The sequence below is a fragment of the Hypanus sabinus genome, chromosome 31, assembly GCF_030144855.1.
Source record: "Hypanus sabinus isolate sHypSab1 chromosome 31, sHypSab1.hap1, whole genome shotgun sequence".
Taxonomy (NCBI): domain Eukaryota; kingdom Metazoa; phylum Chordata; class Chondrichthyes; order Myliobatiformes; family Dasyatidae; genus Hypanus; species Hypanus sabinus.
The window spans coordinates 24702412-24723696 of record NC_082736.1 but is presented as its reverse complement, the minus strand read 5'-3'; the positions used below and the strand labels follow the sequence as shown (position 1 = coordinate 24723696).

The following is a 21285-nucleotide window of genomic DNA, read 5'->3' as shown; positions in this document are numbered from 1 at the left end:
CTCTCTCCCCACATCCCAGTACCCCAAACCCTGATCTGACATCTAACTCCCCACATCCCAGTACCCCAAACCCTGATCTGCCCTCTCTCCCCACATCCCAGTACCCCAAACCCTGATCTGACATCTAACTCCCCACATCCCAGTACCCCAAACCCTGATCTGCCCTCTCTCCCCACATCCCAGTACCCCAAACCCTGATCTGCCCTCTCTCCCCACATCCCCGTACCCCAAACCCTGATCTGACATCTAACTCCCCACATCCCCGTACCCCAAACCCTGATCTGACATCTAACTCCCCACATCCCAGTACCCCAAACCCTGATCTGCCCTCTCTCTCCACATCCCAGTACCCCAAACCCTGATCTGCCCTCTAACTCCTCACATCCCAGTACCCCAAACCCTGATCTGCCCTCTAACTCCTCACATCCCAGTACCCCAAACCCTGATCTGCCCTCTCTCCCCACATCCCAGTACCCCAAACCCTGATCTGCCCTCTAACTCCCCACATCCCAGTACCCCAAGCCCTGATCTGACATCTAGCTCCCCACATCCCAGTACCCCAAACCCTGATCTGCCCTCTCTCCCCACATCCCAGTACCCCAAACCCTGATCTGCCCTCTAACTCCCCACATCCCAGTACCCCAAACCCTGATCTGCCCTCTCTCCTCACATCCCCGTACCCCAAAACCTGATCTGACAGCTGGCTCCCCACATCCCAGTACCCCAAACCCTGATCTGCCCTCTCTCTCCACATCCCAGTACCCCAAACCCTGATCTGCCCTCTAACTCCTCACATCCCAGTACCCCAAACCCTGATCTGCCCTCTAACTCCTCACATCCCAGTACCCCAAACCCTGATCTGCCCTCTCTCCCCACATCCCAGTACCCCAAACCCTGATCTGCCCTCTAACTCCTCACATCCCAGTACCCCAAACCCTGATCTGCCCTCTAACTCCCCACATCCCAGTACCCCAAGCCCTGATCTGACATCTAGCTCCCCACATCCCAGTACCCCAAACCCTGATCTGCCCTCTCTCCCCACATCCCAGTACCCCAAACCCTGATCTGCCCTCTAACTTCCCACATCCCAGTACCCCAAACCCTGATCTGACATCTAACTCCCCACATCCCAGTACCCCAAAACCTGATCTGACATCTAACTCCCCACATCCCAGTACCCCAAACCCTGATCTGCCCTCTCTCCCCACATCCCAGTACCCCAAACCCTGATCTGCCCTCTCTCCTCACATCCCCGTACCCCAAACCCTGATCTGACATCTAACTCCCCACATCCCAGTACCCCAAACCCTGATCTGCCCTCTCTCCCCACATCCCAGTACCCCAAAACCTGATCTGACATCTAACTCCCCACATCCCAGTACCCCAAACCCTGATCTGCCCTCTCTCCTCACATCCCCGTACCCCAAACCCTGATCTGACATCTAACTCCCCACATCCCAGTACCCCAAACCCTGATCTGCCCTCTCTCCTCACATCCCCGTACCCCAAACCCTGATCTGACATCTAACTCCCCACATCCCAGTACCCCAAACCCTGATCTGCCCTCTCTCCCCACATCCCAGTACCCCAAACCCTGATCTGCCCTCTCTCCTCACATCCCAGTACCCCAAACCCTGATCTGACATCTAGCTCCCCACATCCCAGTACCCCAAACCCTGATCTGCCCTCTCTCCTCACATCCCAGTACCCCAAACCCTGATCTGCCCTCTCTCCTCACATCCCAGTACCCCAAACCCTGATCTGCCCTCTCTCCTCACATCCCAGTACCCCAAACCTTGATCTGACCTCTCTCCCCATTTCCCAGTACCCCAAACCATGATCTGCCCTCTCTCCCCACATCCCAGTACCCCAAACCCTGATCTGCCCTCTCTCCTCACATCCCAGTACCCCAAACCCTGATCTGACATCTAGCTCCCCACATCCCAGTACCCCAAACCCTGATCTGCCCTCTCTCCTCACATCCCAGTACCCCAAACCCTGATCTGCCCTCTCTCCTCACATCCCAGTACCCCAAACCCTGATCTGCCCTCTCTCCTCACATCCCAGTACCCCAAACCCTGATCTGACATCTAATTCCCCACATCCCAGTACCCCAAACCCTGATCTGCCCTCTCTCCCCACATCCCCGTACCCCAAACCCTGATCTGCCCTCTCTCCCCACATCCCCGTACCCCAAACCCTGATCTGACATCTAATTCCCCACATCCCCGTACCCCAAACCCTGATCTGCCCTCTCTCCCCACATCCCAGTACCCCAAACCCTGATCTGACAGCTGGCTCCTCACATCCCCGTACCCCAAACCCTGATCTGACATCTAACTCCCCACATCCCCGTACCCCAAACCCTAATTTGACAGGTATGTGTTCGTTTCTGGGATCCCTGTTTCAGAAAAGATTCCAGCACCTCAGAGCAAGCATGGATGTGAATTGCTAGGGAGATACACTCTAGTAATCTGTGACTTCTTTTTTGGAGAGGCTGGTGTAACTGGGATTGTTCTCTTTAAAAGTTAAAGAGGAAATTGAAAACTCAGGGACTCTGATAGAGTAAATAAGGGGAAACTGTTTTCACTGGCACAGGGCTTGGTAACCAAAGGACACAGATCAAAAGTAATTGGCAGCAAAACCAAAGGGGAGATGAAGAAAAATATTTTTACGCAGTGAGTTTATTATGATCTGGAACGGGATGTGCAGTGCCTGAAAGGGCAGTGAAAGCAAATTCAAAAGGGAATTGGATCTGTGCACCAAAGAGGAAAGAAACAAAAGGCTGTGACGGAATTATGAGACTGATAGCAGGGCTCGGTCAAAGATCTCTCGTGGAGCTAATGCACCTAATGTCTGCGCTTGGTATTGTCCACGAGCACGATATCTGTCGTGCCTTCTTTGTGAAGGCACGTAACTATCGCAAAGAAGGCACGAAGCTCCTCTCCTCCCTGAGACGTCTGCGCAGACTTTGCATGTCCTCTGAAACTTTGACGGACTTCTGTAGCGGAGGGCATCCTGAGCGGTTGCATTAGAGCCTCGCGTGGGAACGCCAGCGTCCAGGAACGGAACGGAAGCGGTGGACACAGCCCAGACCATCACAGGCAATGCCCTCCCCGTCATCGAGGACACTTACAGGATGTGCCAGCACAAGAAGGCACCTTCCAGGCCGCGCTCTCTTCTCACTGCCACCGGGAAGGAGGTACAGGAGCCTTAGTTCCCACACCAGACAGCAGTTATTACCCCTCAATCATCAGGCTCCTGAACTAGTGTAGACACCTCAATGCCAAACTGGTTCCACAACTGGTTGTACAGACTCTGCTCTCAGTATTAGCTAGTTAGTTAGTTGTTAATTTGCACAGTTTGTCTTCTGTTTCAGAGAGATTGTTCGTCTCTCTTCTTTCTTCCAGTATGAATGCCCACAAGGAAATAAATCTCAGGGTAATATTTCTTGTTTTTTATTGAGATACATTGCACCCAGCAATCCCTCAATTTAACCCCAGCCCAATCAGGGGAACAATTTACAGTGACCGATTAGCCTACTAACCGGCACGTCATTGGACAGTGGGAGGAAACCGGAACACCCGGAGGAAACTCACGCGGTCATGGGGAGAATGTACAAACTCCTCGCGGGCAGCGGCGGGAATCGAACCCCGGTGGTCGGTACTGTAACGCACCGCGCTGACCGTTATGCCTAGTGTAGTACGGTGACATATACAAACTTTGGTGTTAGATCGAGCTTGAATTTTGTCTGACTTCAGAAGACTGCACCGTTTGATTAAGAGTGTTCGCCAGAGGCAAGTGTCCTCTTTACTGGCAGCGTGCCATAGCGCAACTGTGTTAAAAAGGAACGCGCTGGAAACAAAAAAGACATCGGATTGTCTGTGCACTGCCCTGTGGACATAACAGGGCACATAAACGAACAAAGAGGTTACTCTGGGAGAAGGTCAAAGCAGTACACAGTAATCGTCTTACTGTGGGGAGGGCGAAACTACGACGCATTTAGCATTCTCAACACAATCCACAAAGGTTCATTGAACTGCGGCCCGAAGCAGAATCAGAATCCCGTTTAATAACGCTGACGTGTGCTGTGAAAGCTGTTGCTATGGCAACAGGACACTGCAGTACAAAAATTAAATCGTAAACACGACAATATATAAATTAAATTAATTAAGTAGTGTAAAAAGAGAGCCAAAGAAAGATGTGAGGCAATGTTTTTAGGTTGTTAATTTACTTACTGAGATACTGCGCAGGTTAGGCCCTTCCAGCCCACTTTGAGTCGCACTGCCCGGCGACCCCCGATTTAACCCTAGCCTAATCACAGGACGATTTATATTGACCAATTAACCTATAACAGGTACATCTTTGCTCTGTGGGAGGGAACTGGAGCACCTGGAGTAAACCCCGCCATCACAGGAAGATCGTACACACTCCCTGCAGGCGGCGGGGGGAATTGAACCGGGGTCGCCAGTACCGCGAAGCCCAATTGGTCACTGAGCTGGTCTGGTGATGGTGGAGGGAAGAAGCTGTCGCTGGAACGTCGAGGGTCCTGCATCCCCTCTCTGATGGGAGCAATGAGAAGAGGGCATGCCCTGGGCGCTGGAGGACCACAATGATGGACGCTGCCTTTTTAACTTTGACCTCGATCAGAATCAGAATCATTGTTAATATCACCGGCGTACGTTGTGAAATTTGTAAACTTTGCGGCAGCAGTACAATGCAATACATGATAATAGAGAGAAAAAATGTGACTTACAGTTAGATTAAATAAGTAATGTAAAAACAGAAATAAAAGTGTAGTGTTCATGGGTTCAATGTCCATTCAGAAATCGGAAAAGAGAGGGGAAGAAGCTGTTCCTGAATCGTTGAGTGTGTGTCTTCAGGCTCCTGTACCCCCTCCCTGATGGCAGAGGGGAAGAAGCTGTTCCTGAATCGCTGAGTGTGTGCCTTCAGGCTCCTGTACCTCCTTCCTGATGGTAACAATGAGAAGAGGGCACGTCCTGGATGATGGGGGTCCTTAATGATGGACGCTGCCTTTCTGAGGCACCGCTCCTTGAAGATGTCCTGGATGTTACAGAGGCTGGTGCTCGCGATGGAGCTGACTGAGTTTACAACTCTGCAGCTTACTTTGATCCTGTGCAGTAACACCCCCCACCCATACCAGACGGTGATGCAGTACAGTCAGAACGCTCTCCGCAGTACATCCACAATAGTTTTCAAGTGTTTTATACAAAATCTGAAACTCAAAGCGATGCTGGGGAGGCCGGTGCCCATGACGGGCTGAGTTTACGACTTCCTGCAGCCTTTTCCCGACCCTGTGTAGTGGCCCCTCCTGACCAGACGGCAATGTGACCGGTCGGGACTGCTCTCCGCGCTTTGGCGCGTAAAATTTACAGGCTAACTAGCATCATTACTGCCAGTTTTAAATTGCCCCAAGCCCTTTCATTCTCAAAGTCAGAATCAGGTTTAATATCACCTGCATATGTCGTGAAAATTGTTGTCTTTGCGGCAGCATTTGAATGCATTACATAGTGATAGAAGAAATACTGTGAGTTGTTGCTGTGCCTCCCCGCTCGCTGGGACAATAGAGACACCTCTTTCTCCTTATTAGGGGGAGAGAGAGAGAGAGAGAGAGAGAGAGAGAGAGAGAGAGAGAGCCTGTGGGATGTCGAATACCGGGTGAAATGCGAAGTCTTTTGGGTAACTGCAAATCTGTGTCTTTGCTGTTACTTTGCTCACACTTGAGTGCTCGGTGACAGGTGCCGATGCTATTTTTTTTGCCGGTGGGGGGGAGGGGGGGATCGTTGCTTGCTGCCGCTTACGTGTGGGAGGGAGGGGAGCTGGGGGGACTTTGGGGTTCTAACATTTAACTGACGTCATTCTTTGGGGCACTCCTCTGTTTTTGTGGATGTTTGTGAAGAAAAAGCATTTCAGGATGTATATTGTATACATTTCTCTGACTTTAAATTGTACCTTCGAACCTTTGAATGACAATAAGTATGTGTGTGTATATATATCAAACAGTTAAATTAAGTAAGTAGTGCAAAAATAGAAATAAAAAAGTAGTGAGCTAGTGTTCATGGGTCCAATGTCCATTCAGAAATCGGATGGCAGAGGGGAAGAAGCAGTTCTTGAATCGCTGAGTGTGTGTCTTCAGGCTCCTGTACCCCCTCCCTGATGGCAGAGGGGAAGAAGCTGTTCCTGAATCGTTGAGTGTGTGTCTTCAGGCTCCTGTACCTCCTCCCTGATGGCAGAGGGGAAGAAGCTGTTCCTAAATCGTTGATGTGTGTCTTCAGGCTCCTGTACCTCCTCCCTGATGGCAGAGGGGAAGAAGCTGTTCCTGAATCGTTGAGTGTGTGTCTTCAGGCTCCTGTACCTCCTCCCTGATGGCAGAGGGGAAGAAGCTGTTCCTGAATCGTTGAGTGTGTATCTTCAGGCTCCTGTACCTCCTCCCTGATGGCAGAGGGGAAGAAGCTGTTCCTGAATCGTTGAGTGTGTGTCTTCCTGAAGACATCAGGGAGGAGGTACAGAAGCCTGATGGTGACAACGAGACGAGGGCATGTCCTGGGTGACGGGGGTCCTTAATGATGGATGCTGCCTTTCTGAAGCACCGCACCTTGAAGATGTCCTGGATACGACGGAGGCCGGTGTCCGTGATGGAGCTGACTGAGTTTACAACTCTCTGCGGCTCACTTCGATCCTGTGCAGTAGCCCCCAGCACACCAACCCCCCACTGCCACACCAGACGGTGATGCAGCCAGTCAGAATTCTCTCCATGGTACATCTATAGAAATTTGCGAGTGCTTTAGGTGGAACAGCAGATCTCCTCAAACTGCCGTCGTGTCGCTCTGAACGATTAACAGTCGTAAGTGTTGGAAATGGTGACAAGAGAAAATGCTGGGAATCTAGGGTACGCTGGTCGGCTGGGGAATACACACGAGGGAAAGAAGCCTGCTCATATTTCTCATTCTGGTGCCCAAATCCGATTTTCAAAGCCCGATGCAAATGAGGCATTCGCTCGAAAATGAAAAAGCCCTTTGTGCATGCTCATTGTGATGTTAAAAATCTCCTGCGCTCATGTCTGAAAGGAGGGGATGAATGAAGGCTCGGCAAGTCAGAGGGCCACTGCCGCAGGAACAGCAGCGCTTCGGATGTCATGGTTCTCACCCGGGGGTTCAAACGCTTGCACGGTTTCACTGCGCGTGACCTTCCGGTCCCACTCTTTCCCGCGGCTCTGCTCGTTCTCACTCCGCCCGCCAGTTACTCCCAAACCTTAAGTATGTTCTCCGCCCTTCCGCTGATCACTGCGTTCGGCTTCCCACTAACTCAAGGCCCTCCTTAAATGCCCTCTCTTTGATCAAACCCGCAGAAATGGCCCTTTTAAAGATTAGCTTTATTTGTCATGAGCGACATGCAGTGAAATGCAAGACACAGTGAAATGAATAGACAGTTGACGTTTCGGGCCGAGACCCTTCTTCTGGACTGGAAAAGAAGGGAGAGAGAGGACGCTTTCAGAAGCTTGGGGGCAGGGAAGGAGGATAGCTAGAAGGTGATAGATGAAGTCAGATAGGTGGGAAAGATAAAGGTACCAGAGGAGAAATCAATGCCATCAGGTTGGAGGGTACCCAGATGGAATACGAGGTGTTGCTCCTCCACCCTGAGGGTGGCCTCGTCTTGGCCGGCACGTCGGAACGGGAATGGGAAGCGGATTTAAAACGTCTTGCCACCAGTAAGTTCCACTTTAGGCGGATGGTGTGGAGGTGCTCGACGAAGCAGCCCGCCAGTTTGCGACAGGTCTCACTGATGTAGAGGGGGGCCGCATCAGGAGCGCCGGACCCCCCCAGAAGGTTCTCAGCATTGCCTCATCTGGAAGGACTGTTCAGGGACCTGAATGGAGGTGAATGGGCAGGTGCAGCAATCTGGCCGCTTGCAGGGATAAGTGCCGGGAGGGAGATTAGTGGAGAGGGACAAATGGACAAGGGGTAATGGAGGAAGCAATCCCTGGGGAAATGGTACAGGGGGAGGTAAAGGTATGTTTGACAGTAGGACCCCTTTGGAAACGGCGGAAGTTGCAGAGAATGACGTGTTGGGTGCGGAGGCTCATGGGCCGGGAGGTAAGGGCGCGAGGAACTCTATCGCTGGCAAGGTGGCGGGAACACGGGGTGAGGGCGGACATTCGGGAAATGGAGGCGATGCGGGTGGGGGCAGCACCAGCGGTGGAGGAAGGGAAACCCGGCCTGCGAAGGGAAGGCCGCGTCCTGAGATCAGGGGCGCGGCGGAGACGCTTGCACCGCCGACCGGCGCAGTCCGAGGAGAGAAAGGTAGAAAAATCAGCTCCACTTGTCAGAGGTCCTTTGAAACAATGCACCGCTCAGCGTCAAGTCGAACCGGCAAGGATTGTACGGGGGCAGGCCATGAGTGGTGCTACGTTGAACCCCCATCACTGCCACCACACTGACCACAATGCTTCCTTTCCGCCCTCGTCACTCTCGGCTTTTTTCACCCAGTTACTGCCTGTTCAACACCTCAAGACTTTGCCACACTCAGTGGCCACATTATCAGGCACCTGCTGTATCTGATAAAACGGCCACTGAGAGTCTCTCCGTGTAACCCATGGATGTCCAGACTGGGCGTGTTGTGCATTCAGAGATGCTCTCCTGTGCACCAATGTTGTAACATGTGGAGATTCGAGTTACTGTCGCCTTCCCGTCTGCTTGAACCAGTCCGGCCATTCTCCTCTGACCTCTCCCATTAGCAAGGCGTTTTCGCCCACAGAACTGGCACTCGCTGTTTTTTTTTTTTTCGCACCATTCTCTGTAAACTCTAGAGACTGCTGTGCTTGAAAATCCCAGGAAATCACCAGTTTCTGAGATCATCAAACCACCCCATCTGGCACCAACATCCCATGGACAAAATCACTTAGATCACATTTCTTCCCCCATTCTGATCTTTGGTCCGAGCCTCTTGACCGTGTCTGCATGCTTTTATGCATTGAGTTGCCACCGCGTGATTGGCTGATTAGATATTTGTATTAACGAGCAGGTATACAGGTATGCCTAATAGATTGGTCACTGCGTGGGTATTAAAGATAAACAGGTGGACCCCATTTTTCGAACGTTCGCTTTACGACAGCTCGCTGTTACGAAAGACCTACACTAGTACCTGTTTTTGCTAACCAAAGAGGATTTTCGCTTTTACGAGAGAAAGACGCCTGATCTGTTTACCCCGAGAAAGACTACCACGACTGTGAAGCCTTGTGCGGGCAGTTGTGTGCGCATACCTATACGTGCCGATTTTTTTCTCCAAATTAATTTTGGCTTCCTGTCTTCCGGATTCTGATAAGTGAAACTACACCGTATATACAATATTTCTACTTTATATAGGCTGTATATTTATCCTATCATTCCTGTTTTTACTATACGCTTGTGTTATTTTAGGTTTTATGTGTTATCTGGTTTGATTTGGTAGGTTATTTTTTGGGTCTGGGAACGCTCAAAAATTTTTCCCATATAAATTAATGGCAATTGCTTCTTCGCTTTACGACATTTCAGCTTACAAATGGTTTCATAGCCAGGGGTATCCTGTAACTTATCCAAGGTGTCTTTGGAAAATTTCAACTACATTGTCACCCCACACATCCCTGTGTGCAGCAGTGGTCAATGGCTGTTCACAGACTCACTGGAGTAGCATGATCTAGATGCTATGTAGAGTTCCCTCTGACATCTTAACAAACACTCCAAATATACACGCAAGCAAGAGAAAATCTGCAGATGCTGGAAATCAAAGCAACACAGGCAAAATGGTGGAGGGACTCAGTAGGCCAGGCCGAATCTATGGAAAAGAGTGAACAGCCGACGTTTCGGGCTGAGACCCTTCGTCAGGACTGGAAAGGAAAGAGATTAGAGGTCAGAGTAAGAAGGTGGAGGGTGGGGGGAGAGGAGAGGAAGTAGGTGATAGGAGAAACCGGAGAGGGGAAGAGGGTACGCACAACGTGCAAAGAAGTTTCTGCCGCACCGTCCTGGCATTCTACTCTGGGTTAACTTGAGAGACTGGCAGCAGAAAGAAAGGAACTTCAGCATCAGAATCAGAAATAGGCTTATTACCACTGATGTACGTCAAGAAATTTGTCACTCTGCAGCAGCTGAACAGGGTAATGCATAAAAAAGCACCATAAATTACAATAAGAAACACGCACAAAAAGTTTAAATTAAATAATTTGGGCAAAAAGAGAGCGAATAGTGAGGGAGTGTTTGTGGGTCTGTTGTGGGAACACTGAGTGTGGGTCTTCAGGCTCCTGTACCGCTGCTCTGATGGTAGTGACGAGAAGAGGGCATATCCTGGGTGGTGTGGGTCCTTAATGATGGATGCCGCCATTTTGAGGCTTCGCCTTTTGAAGATGTTCTCGATGTTGAACACTAATGACCAATGTAACACACACAAAATGCCGGAGGAACTCAGCAGGCCAGGCAGACAGACAGACAGACATACTTTATTGATCCCGTGGGAAATTGGGTTTTGTTACAGTCGCACCAACCAAGAATAGTGTAGAGATATAGCAATATAAAACCATAAATAATTTAATAATAATAATAATAATAATAATATTAAGTAAATCGTGCCAAGTGGAAATAAGTCCAGAACCAGCCTATTGGCTCAGGGTGTCTGACACTCCGAGGGAGGAGTTTGATGGCCATAGGCAGGAATGACTTCCTATGACGCTCAGTGTTACATCTCGGTGGAATGAGTCTCTGGCTGAATGTACTCCTGTGCCTAACCAGTACAGTATGGAGTGGATGGGAGTCATTGTCCAAGATGGCGTGCAACTTGGACAGCATCTTCTTTTCAGGCACCACCGTCAGAGAGTCCAGTTCCACCCCCACAACATCACTGACTTTACAAATGAGTTTGTTGATTCTGTTGGTGTCTGCTACCCTCAGCCTGCTGCCCTGGCACACAACAGCAAACATGATAGCACTACAGAAAAGCGTACAGTCAGCATCTCGGGCCGAAACGTCAGCAATACTCTTTTCCACAGATGCTGCCTGGCCTGCTGAGTTCCTCCAGCATTCTGTGTGCGTTCTGAGCTCTCAGTAGGGGGACAGTGATCACAGATGCCAGGAGTTTACACTGGACAAAAATAGTATGGAGCTTTTACTCTGCTTTCTGGAAGATATCTTCCTGCAAATATTGGCAGCTTTCTTCAAAGATTCAAAGTACATTTATTATCGAAGTATGTTTATGTAATGTCCTGGTTGATATTTTTACTGCTATGCTGTAGGTGTTTCATTTGGCAGTTCTGTACGAGCATTCTGTTCTGTTTTCAGCCTGTTTGGGTTATTGCTGAAGATAAGGGATGAGGAGAAATGTGTGCCATCCAATTCGGATGGTAGAGCTGAGGGAAGGTTTCTATGGTGAGGGACACTAAGGTTGGCCCTGGGGCTTTTGTTCGCGAGGAGATGAAGAGGGAAGATGCAGGAGAGAAGAGATCATAGGATTCAACCCGGAGGGGACCGTGATTCGACGAAGCCAGGGGCAGGATCGATTGAGGATCGATGACTATGGAGAAACTCTGACCTCCAACTTGTGCCCATTTGTTTAATTAAAATGGGCCCTTTCCTTTTTTTTTGTTTACTAACCCTTTAGTTAAGATTCATAAATATAATTCCTTGAATCGCATGCGGTGTACTGCCTGTTATTCCGTGGCACTAATTTGTAAGAGTGCGGCAAATCACACAGCATCCACGCAAACCGGGCTTTGGGATGGGGAGCCATCTCAAACTCACGAGTGCGGCGGGACTGGACAGTGCCTTCCCCAGACTCCGCAGCCGAGGAAACCAGGGGGGCTTCATATCAATGATACAACCTTGAGATTTAGCTGCTTATAGGCAAAACGGAAGAACCCAGTTAAAGAGAAAAAATTAAAGGCCATCACCCGGCGCGCGAGAGAAAGGGAAAAAAATGCAAATCAAGGAAACAATTGAAGCAAGAAACAGCATTTCGATGCAAATTGAGAGCTCAGATCCTCAGAGCAGCCCGGAGTAGGCCCAAAGCCTTGCTTATCAGTTCATCATCCTACTGGGCACCGAGCACTACAGCCTTTTTTGCTATTTTCACTGATCTTTGTCAGCTTGATTTTTGACACACCTGATAAACAGTCCTGAGTGACTCCAGCACTTTCTTTTCCGCGTATTTTAACAGCAACCCTCTGATCCGGTGCAATGGTCCCTCCATACCAGACAGTGAAGAGACCAGATATAACGCTCTCCACACAATAAACACCAGTGTAAGGTGAAAATAGATGTGTGTGCAGCAAGTTTTCATGTTATGGTACGGCTGAGAAAGGGCAGGAAATTCAAGCATACCTGAAGCCAACGTAGTGGATGAATAATCCAGCCAACATAATGAAGACGCAGTAACCAAAGGCCTTCAGGTTCTTCTTGTGCTTTCTTGTGCCCCGATAGGCTTCACTGTCTTCTGTTGGGTAGCGGAACTGCTCCCAGTATCGCTGCTCTTCGGACTTGCTGAAGCTATTAAAGAGGGGCAGGGATGAAGGAAGGTGAGAGAAGAATAATTTTTAAAAAATGCTAAATCCAACAAATTCATTTCAGTTCGATTCACAGAGTCTGAAATGCCTGGCTTCTTTCGAGGCACCAGTTAATATCTTGAGGGATCCCAGACACATCCTGCTCATGGACTGTCTGTCCCACTCCCATCGGGTTACGGTGCATCCGCGCCAGGAAGACGGGACTCAAAGACTGTCACTGCCCCAAGTTATCAGGCTGATGAGCACTCCCCCCTGCAACACAGACACACACAGAACACTGAAGGAACTCAGCAGGTCAGGCAGCATCTACAGAGATTGATAGACAGTCGACATTTGGGCTGAGACCCTCCATCAGGACCGAGAAGGAAGGGGGACGAAGCCAGAATAAAAAGGTGAGGGGAGGGGAAGGAGGACAGCTGGAAGGTGATGGGTGAAGCCAGGCAGGTGGGAAAGGTCAAGGGCTGGAGAGGGAATATGAATCTGATAAGAGAGGAGAGTGGACCAGAGAAGAAAGGGAAGTTGGAGGGGGGGGACCTGGGTGGAAGTGATAGGCAGGTGAGAAGAAGTGAAAGATCAAAGTGGGGAATGGGGGGGAGGAGGGATTTGTTTCTTTCTTTATCAATCTTTTTATTAGTTAAATAAAAGAGTACAGATATATAAACAAGAGGAGAATTATCACACATACTATATCAATAACAGTTCAAATAAAAGGAAAAATAAACATGATCAAGAATGTACATAGTATTAATCTAATAGTATATAATAAAGAAAAAGATAATTGATTCTCTTCTTATCCATAAAAGGAAGAAAAAAGATAAAGAAACTTTTATAATTGAAACATACAGAAAATAAACCCCAAAACACACACACAAAAAAGAACTGGGCAGCTCACACTGAGAGTGGAAGCAAGAAGAAACAAGGAAGAACTTTCTGATCAAATCCAAAACTTTGAAAAGGTAACTGGAAGGGCCATAAGTCAGAGCATATGAAAAAGGGTCGCCAAGTTTCCTCCAATTTAGAGGATGTATCAAATGTCTGACTTCTTATTTTCTCTGAACGTAAACAGGACATAACGGAGGAAAGCCAATGAATAATGATTAGAATCCTTCCAGTTCAGCAAAATGCCTCTCAGCCAATAAAGTTGTAAAAGTTGAGCAGACACAGGAATATCTCCTGCTTCTGATAGAATGATCCCAAAAATTGCTGGAAGGGGATTTGTTTACTGGAAGCAGAAATCGATATTCATGACATCAGGTTGGAGGCTACCCAGACGGGATATAAAGTGTTGCTCCTGCACCCTGAGGGCAGCCTCGTCTTGGCACTAGAGGAGGCGTTGGATTGACATGTTGGAGCGGGAATGGGAATGGGAATTAAAATGCTCGGCCACCGGGAAGTCCAGTTTGTGGCGAATGGTCCAGAGGGGCTCAATGAAGCGGTCCCCCAATTTACTACCAATGAGGAGCACCACCAGTATATAAATGTCACCCAGTGTCACTCTATGAATATACAATCAGTCTATACATATAACAGTTACTCGTACATTGGGTTTTTTGGATTTCTTTTATACAGTCGGCCCTTCTAATCCATGGGAGATTGGTTCCGGGACCCCCCGTGGATACTAATAAAACACGGATGCTCAAGTCCCTTATATAAAATGGCGCAGTATTTGTATTTAACCTACGCACATCCTCCTGTATACTTTAAATCATCTCTAGATTACCTATAATACCTAATACAATGTAAATGCTTTGTAATTCATTGTTATACTGTATTGTTTAGGGAATAATGACAAAGAAAAGTCTGTACGTATTCAGTACAGATGCCACCATTGTAGCTCTTCTGGGAACGCTGATGCCGCCTCGGATCAGCCGATCCCGATTCTCCTGTGATCTTTAAGTTCTTGAGGCTGTAGCACTTTACATAGCTAGCCCGCCATCCCTTACTAGCCTTAAACTCCTTCCTTGCACTCACAACGCATATAGCGAACACACGAGACGCGAGGCGAACAATGCTCAAACAACGAGTAATGCTCACGAGTAATGCTCAAGCAATGACTCCTGATGAAGGGTTTTCACTACCTCCTCCCATAGATGCTGTCTGGCCCGCTGAGTTCTGCCAGCAGTTTGTGTTTTTATTTATTTCCAGCATCTGCAGATTCACTTGTGTTGCTTTTGAGTAATACTTTTAATCATCTCTAGATTACAGTACCTATAATACTTGTTATGGATTCAGCAACAATAAATATATAAGTGAGGCAAGGTTTCTTATAACAAATAAAACATTTATTAAACAATGAAAAACAAACCCCCAAAAAGTAAACAAATCACTAACGTAACCGGAAATCAGCTGCTGTGCGGCAGCTTAAACAGTTCTTAAGGCGATAAAGCTTAAACAGTTCTTAAGGCGATAAAGCTTAAACAGTTCTTAAAGCGATGTTGCAAAATCAGTTCTTCAAAGTAGTACTGCAAAAGTTCAAAATGCTTACAGTCCATTAAAGGACAGACTTTTTAGACAATTTAAATTCTCTTTCACGTCGTGTTGCTGCGGTTCCCAGTCGAACTATACTTTTCCCGGAGAATTTACGAAGATGAAAATGAAACGGCTTAAAGGCACTGACCTTTCCTTTACAAAACTGTACCCAATCCTTTCTGCTATTATTTGCAGGGGTTACCACGGGCACAGCCAACAAATTCCTTCCGAATGAGGATCAAACAAGGTCGAACCTGTTTCACCGTCGAAATCGACTTTCCTCGATCTTTTAACTCCCGAACTCCGATCTTTACTCTCCACTGATTTTTAACGGGCAGTGTTATAAAGAAACTGCTGGCAATGACCTTTTAAACTTTAGACATTAAATAAAACTCCATCTTTCAACCAAACTGCGTCATAATATTGGACCAGGCAGTGGCATGGAGTCAAAATGGCAAATCCAGCCACGAACTGCCCCTCCTCACAGGGAGGGGTCCTCCTTTTATACCCTGTAAAAAAAACCTGTCACATGACCTCTACTGGCGGGAAAATGACGTCACTCCACCATCACAAGACCACTACCTTAAGTCCAGTATAGCTTCAACACCACTGTCATGGGACAAGTACAAGATACCCACGGGTACGTAACATACTTGATACAATGGAAATGCTATGTGAATAGTTGTTATACTGTCTTGTTTAGGGAATAAGGACACTTTGGAGGAGGCTCAATAATAGAGTCGGGATCTGTGGAGGCTGAAGGCTGAGGATCACTTCGGCAAGCGACATGCCACTTTTCAAAAGATCTAAGATTTCTACTTTCGAGGTGAGGGATAGCACTTTATGCTCCCTCTTAGCCTTTGAGGAATTGCTTTGACCATTTAATTGCTTTTTAGGAGCCATTTTTTTCGCAGAAACAAAGTAGCGACCGAACGAGACGCGAGGTGAACAATGCTCAAACAACGAGTGCTGAAGAGAGGACTTCCGGGTTTTCCCGATCCACGGTTGGTTGAACCCGCGCATGCAGAACTCGTGGATAAGGAGGGCGGACTGTACTTATATTTATTCTGATTTTTTAATCGTATTCTTTATGCTTATTGTCTGCTTTTTTTATGCTGCATCGGATCCGGAGTAACAATCAGTTTTATCTCCTTTACAGTCATGTGCTGAGGAATGGGGCCGGCTGGTGGTGTAGTGGTATCAGCTCTGGACTTCAAGGCAGATGGTCCTGGGTTCAAACCCCGGCCAGGTCCTAGCCTGGGCAGTGGCAGTATCTGCGTGAAAGAAATCCACTTCCGTATCCGTGGAAACCCTCTGAGGTCACGAAGAGTCGGACTCGACTTAACGACTGAACAACAAATTGAAGGATGACGATAAACCATCGTAAAGCAACATCTTGTACAACTGCAACGTGACACTCCATCTTCTGTTCTCAGTGTCAAGGGCGATGAAAGCCTTCAGTTTTTCAGGAAAAGATGGAAGATGTAGCGGACAGGGTAACGGGTGGATTAAACTGCCCATCTCATCACCCGCTGTCAAGGACATATATACACAAAAATGCTGGGAAGAGAACAGCAACATCACGAAGGATCACACCCCCCCCCCCCCCCCCCCCCGGTCATGGACTGTTGATCCCACTCCCATCAGGGAGGAGGCTTCGTGGCGTCCATGCCGGGAGCACCACATTCAGTAACTGTTACTCCTCACGAGCTGTCAACACCTCCACGCCAGCCATTCCTCTCCATGGCCCCGCTGCACCACTTATGATCTGGTCACCTTACACTTATGTAATACCCTGGTTGATATTTTTACTGTTACGTGGTATGGACTCGATTTCGGCAGTTCTGTAAGAGCAGTCTGTCCTGTTTTCAGCTTGTTTGGATTACTGTTGGAGATAAAAAATGAGGAGAGACGTGTGCTATCCAATTAGGATGGTTGGATTAAGGGGTGATTTCTCTTGAGGGGGCCTCTAAGGCTGGGCTTGGGGCTCTTCTTCGAGAGGAGATGAAGAGAGAAGACACTGGGGAGAACCGGTCGTAGGATTCGACCTGGTGGGAGACCCGTTTGTTCGAGACGGATTGCGAGTGACGTTCGTAAGGTGGCGTGTGCTTCCACGTTGACCGAGGGCCCAGCGCGTGAGTGACAGAGAAGTTCAAGATGAACTCCGACTTGTGCATACTTGACTGTTCAATTAAAATGGGCCCTTTTCTTTCTGTTATTTTTTACTAACCCTTTCATTAAGATTCATAAATATAATTCCTTGAACCGTATGAAGTGTACTGTCTGTTATTTTGTGACACTAATTTGTAACAAGCTGGCCAATTACACAGCATCCACACAAACCAGGGTCTGGGGTGGGATCGAGCGCGTCTCAATCTCACGAGTTTGGTGGGGCCAAAGGTTGTCTTTCCTAGACTTACGCAGCCAAGGAAAGCTGGGTGTTTCACTTACACTCCACACCTCATACCTCCTGCTGTGTTTTCATATGTCCTGCTGCTACCTAGAAGAGTTCCTTATGCCAAGAATCACTGTGTCATTTTCTGTCAGTCACCACACACACACACAGGAACTCAGCAGGTCAGGCAGAAACCAGGGGGAGGAATAAAGAGACCACATTTCAGGCCGAGACTTCATCAGGACTGACCCCTTTCAGCAGGAAACGTTGCCCGTTTATCCCTCTCCATAGGTGCTGACTGACTAGCTGAGTTCCTCCCGCCTCTTAGATTTGGCGCTCTCGATTTTGAGCATCCCCACACCTCTATCAGGAGGGACACCACCACCGCCCAGGTCTTGCTCTCTTCTCACTGCTGCCATTGGGAAGAAGATGCAGGAGCCTTTGGACGCACAACACCAGGTTCAGGAACAGTTACTACCCCTCAACCAAAGGGAATAACTTCACTCAACTTAACTTGCCCCATCGTTGAAAAGTCCCCGCAGCCTATGGACTCTTCACCTCATGTTCTCAATACTGATGGCTTATTTATTTATTTATTATCATTATTTCTTTCTTTTGGTACTTTCGGAGTTTTTTGTCTTTTGCACTCCAGTTCAATGCCCGAGATGGTGCAGCCTTTCACTGATTATATTATGGTTATTATTCCGTTATGGGTTTATTGAGAATTGCAGGAAAACGAATCTCAGGGTTGTATATGGTGACATATATGTACTTTGATAATAAATTTACTTTGAATGATTTATTATCCCTTCCAACTCCAATCACTTGCCTCCTCCCCGTAACCTTTAACCCCTTTACTAATTATGAACCTATCAACCACTTTAAATGTACCCAATAACTTAGCCTCCACAGCCATCTGTGGCAATGATTTATACATACTCACCAGCCTCTGGCTAAAGAAATTCCCCTTCATCTCCGTTCTAAATGGATATCCTTGTATTCTGAGGCTGTGTCTTCTCGCCCTAGACTCCCCCACTACTGCAAACATCCTCTCCACGTCCAATCTATTGATGTACAGTAGGTTTCAATGAGATCCCACCATTCTTCTAAACTCCAGTGTGTACAGGCCCAGAGAGCCCTCAGGCGCTCCTCATTCCGCGATCAATCATGGGAACCTCCTCTGGTCCCTCTCCAGTGCAAGCATAACCTTTCTCAGATAAGGGACCCAAAGCTGCTGACAATACTCCAAGTCTGGTCGGACTCCAAAGCTGTTACTTGCCTGAGGATGTCAGGCTGATCAACACCCTCACCCATAACCAATCCCATCACAACCCCCACCATCATTACATCCACATGCCTTTTAAAGCCTCAGCATTACTTTCATAAGTCGAGGGATAGAGTTTAAGAGTCGCGATGCAATGATGCAGCTCTATAAAACTCTAGTTAGGTCACACTTGGAGTACTGTGTCCAGTTCTGGTCACCTCACTATAGGAAGGATGTGGAAGCATTGGAAATGGTACAGGGGAGATTTACCCGGATGCTGCCTGGTTTAGAGAGTATGGATTATGATCAGAGATTAAGGGAGCTAGGGCTTTACTCTTTGGAGAGAAGAAGGATGAGAGGAGACATGATAGAGGTGTATAAGATATTAAGAGGAATAGATAGAGTGGATAGCTAGCGCCTCTTCCCCAGGGCACCACTGCTCAGTACAGGAGGACATGGCTTTAAGGTAAGGGGAGGGAAGTTCAAGGGGGATATTAGAGGAAGGTTTTTCACTCAGAGAGTGGCTGGTGCGTGGAATGCACTGCCTGAGTCAGTGGTGGAGGCAGATACACTAGTGAAGTTTAAGTGACAGGTATATGGAGGAATTTAAGGTGGAGGGTCATATGGGAGGCAGGGTTTGAGGGTCAGCACAACATTGTGGGCCGAAGGGCCTGTAATGTGCTGTACTATTCTATGTTCTATTACATCCATGACTTTATATCCTAGTCCTCTAGACATAGATGCCAACATTGCATTTGCCTTCCTTAACACTGACTGAACCTGCAAGTGACCCTTGAGGGAAGGTGACACCATTAGGTGTAAGTCTGACACGGGGAAAAAGCTGGAGGCGCCAGGAATTTGTATGCTCTCCCTCTGACCGTGTGGGTTTCCTCCCACAGTCCAAAGACGCACTGTTGTTGCATGAATGAAATCGCCAGAGAAAATTACTGCTACATACAAAGCAGCTTTACTCGACAAAACAAGGTACAGCAAGCATCATACGGAGACGCTTTTGCAGAAAGGTCTGCTGGCCCAGCGTGGGGCTTGATATTTATTTGCTAAACACAAAGAACAATTCCATATTTACAAAGTATCGACAATGCTTTCTTTTGAAACCTACATACAAACTCCACACCTTCTGGTTCGCATCCGTCCTGTAAACACCAGCATCGTCCGGACTGGTATCCACAGCTTTTAGGAATGCATTGTCCCAAACTGAATTCACAATACATTATCAAGGAACAGAAGACTGGTAGCCAAAACCTTTTGCTAAATGTAAATGACCTAAACTCAAAAATTACTCTTAACAGTACAATTCAGTGTTAGTCAATTGTGGGCATGCACTGTTGGCACTGGAAACATGGCGACCCTTGCGGGCTGCCTCGAACCCGTCCTCCAATGAATTGGTCGTTGACGTAAATGATGCGTTCCACTGTCTGGTTTGATATACAAAGTCAACGTACAAAAGTTCAAAGTAAATTTATCATCAAGTACATATACTATTGTGAGATTCAGATTTACAGGTTGACAGTGTCGTCAAGAAGGCGTACGGTGTGTTGGCCTTCATCAACCGTGGGATTGAGTTCAAGAGCCGAGAGGTAATGTTACAGCTATATAGGACCCTGGTCAGACCCCACTTGGAGTACCGTGCTCAGTTCTGGTCGCCTCACTACAGGAAGGATGTGGAAACCATAGAAAAGGTGCAGAGGAGATTTACAAGGATGTTGCCTGGATTGGGGAGCATGCCTTATGAGAATAGGTTGAGTGAACTCGGCCTTTTCTCATTGGAGCGACGGAGGATGAGAGGTGACCTGATAGAGGTGTACAAGATGATGAGAGGCATTGATCGTGTGGATAGTCAGAGGCTTTTTCCCAGGGCTGAAATGGCTAACACGAGGGAGCACAGTTTTAAGGTGCTTGGAAGTAGGTACAAGGGGGATGTCAGAGGTAAGCTTCTCACACAAAGAGTGGTACACTGTCAGTGACGGTGGTAGAGACGGATACAATAGGTACATGGAGCTTAGAAAAATAGAGGGCTATGTAGTAGGGGAATTCTAGGCAGTTTCTAGAGTAGGTTACATGGTCCGCACAACATTGTGGGCCAAAGGATCTGTAATGTGTTGTAGATTTCTATGTTGCTCTATGAAGAATACAAGAGTTTTATGAAAAGCTATACATAAACAGACAAAAATTGACAAACGCCAATGGCAAAAGGATGTGAATAAAATTAATTCTGAGAACATGAGCTCTGAAGAATCCCTGATAGTGAGTCCATAGGTTGTGGAATCAGTTCAGAGTTGAGGTGGGTGAAGTTACCCTCGCTGGTTCAGGAGCCTGATTGTTGAGGGGTAATAACTGTCCCTGAACCTGGTGGTGTGGGACCTGATGGTTGAGGGGTGATAACTGTCCCTGAACCTGGTGGTGTGGGACCCAAGGCTCCCGTGCCTCCTTCCCGATGGCAGCGGTGAGAAGAGAGCGCGGTCTGGATGAGGGGGGTGGTCTTGGATGATGGATGCCGCTCTCTCGTGGCAGCGCTCCGTGCAGATGTGCTCTACGGTGGGGAGAGCTTTGCCTGTGATGTACGTGACAAGTAAAGCCAATCTTTAATCAAGC

The 21285-nt window shown here is 47.9% G+C and overlaps 1 protein-coding gene across 5 annotated transcripts in view; it reads right to left on the bottom strand.

The window, feature by feature from the left end:
- The window catches only part of dnajc4 (DnaJ (Hsp40) homolog, subfamily C, member 4), a 259420-nt gene that overhangs the window by 111071 nt on the left and 127064 nt on the right, over positions 1-21285 (bottom strand). For all 5 annotated transcript variants that reach the window (XM_059955204.1, XM_059955203.1, XM_059955202.1 and 2 more), the window contains one exon: positions 12363-12527. In XM_059955204.1, the coding sequence (XP_059811187.1) occupies positions 12363-12527 (165 nt within the window). The remainder of the gene's footprint in view (positions 1-12362; positions 12528-21285) is intronic.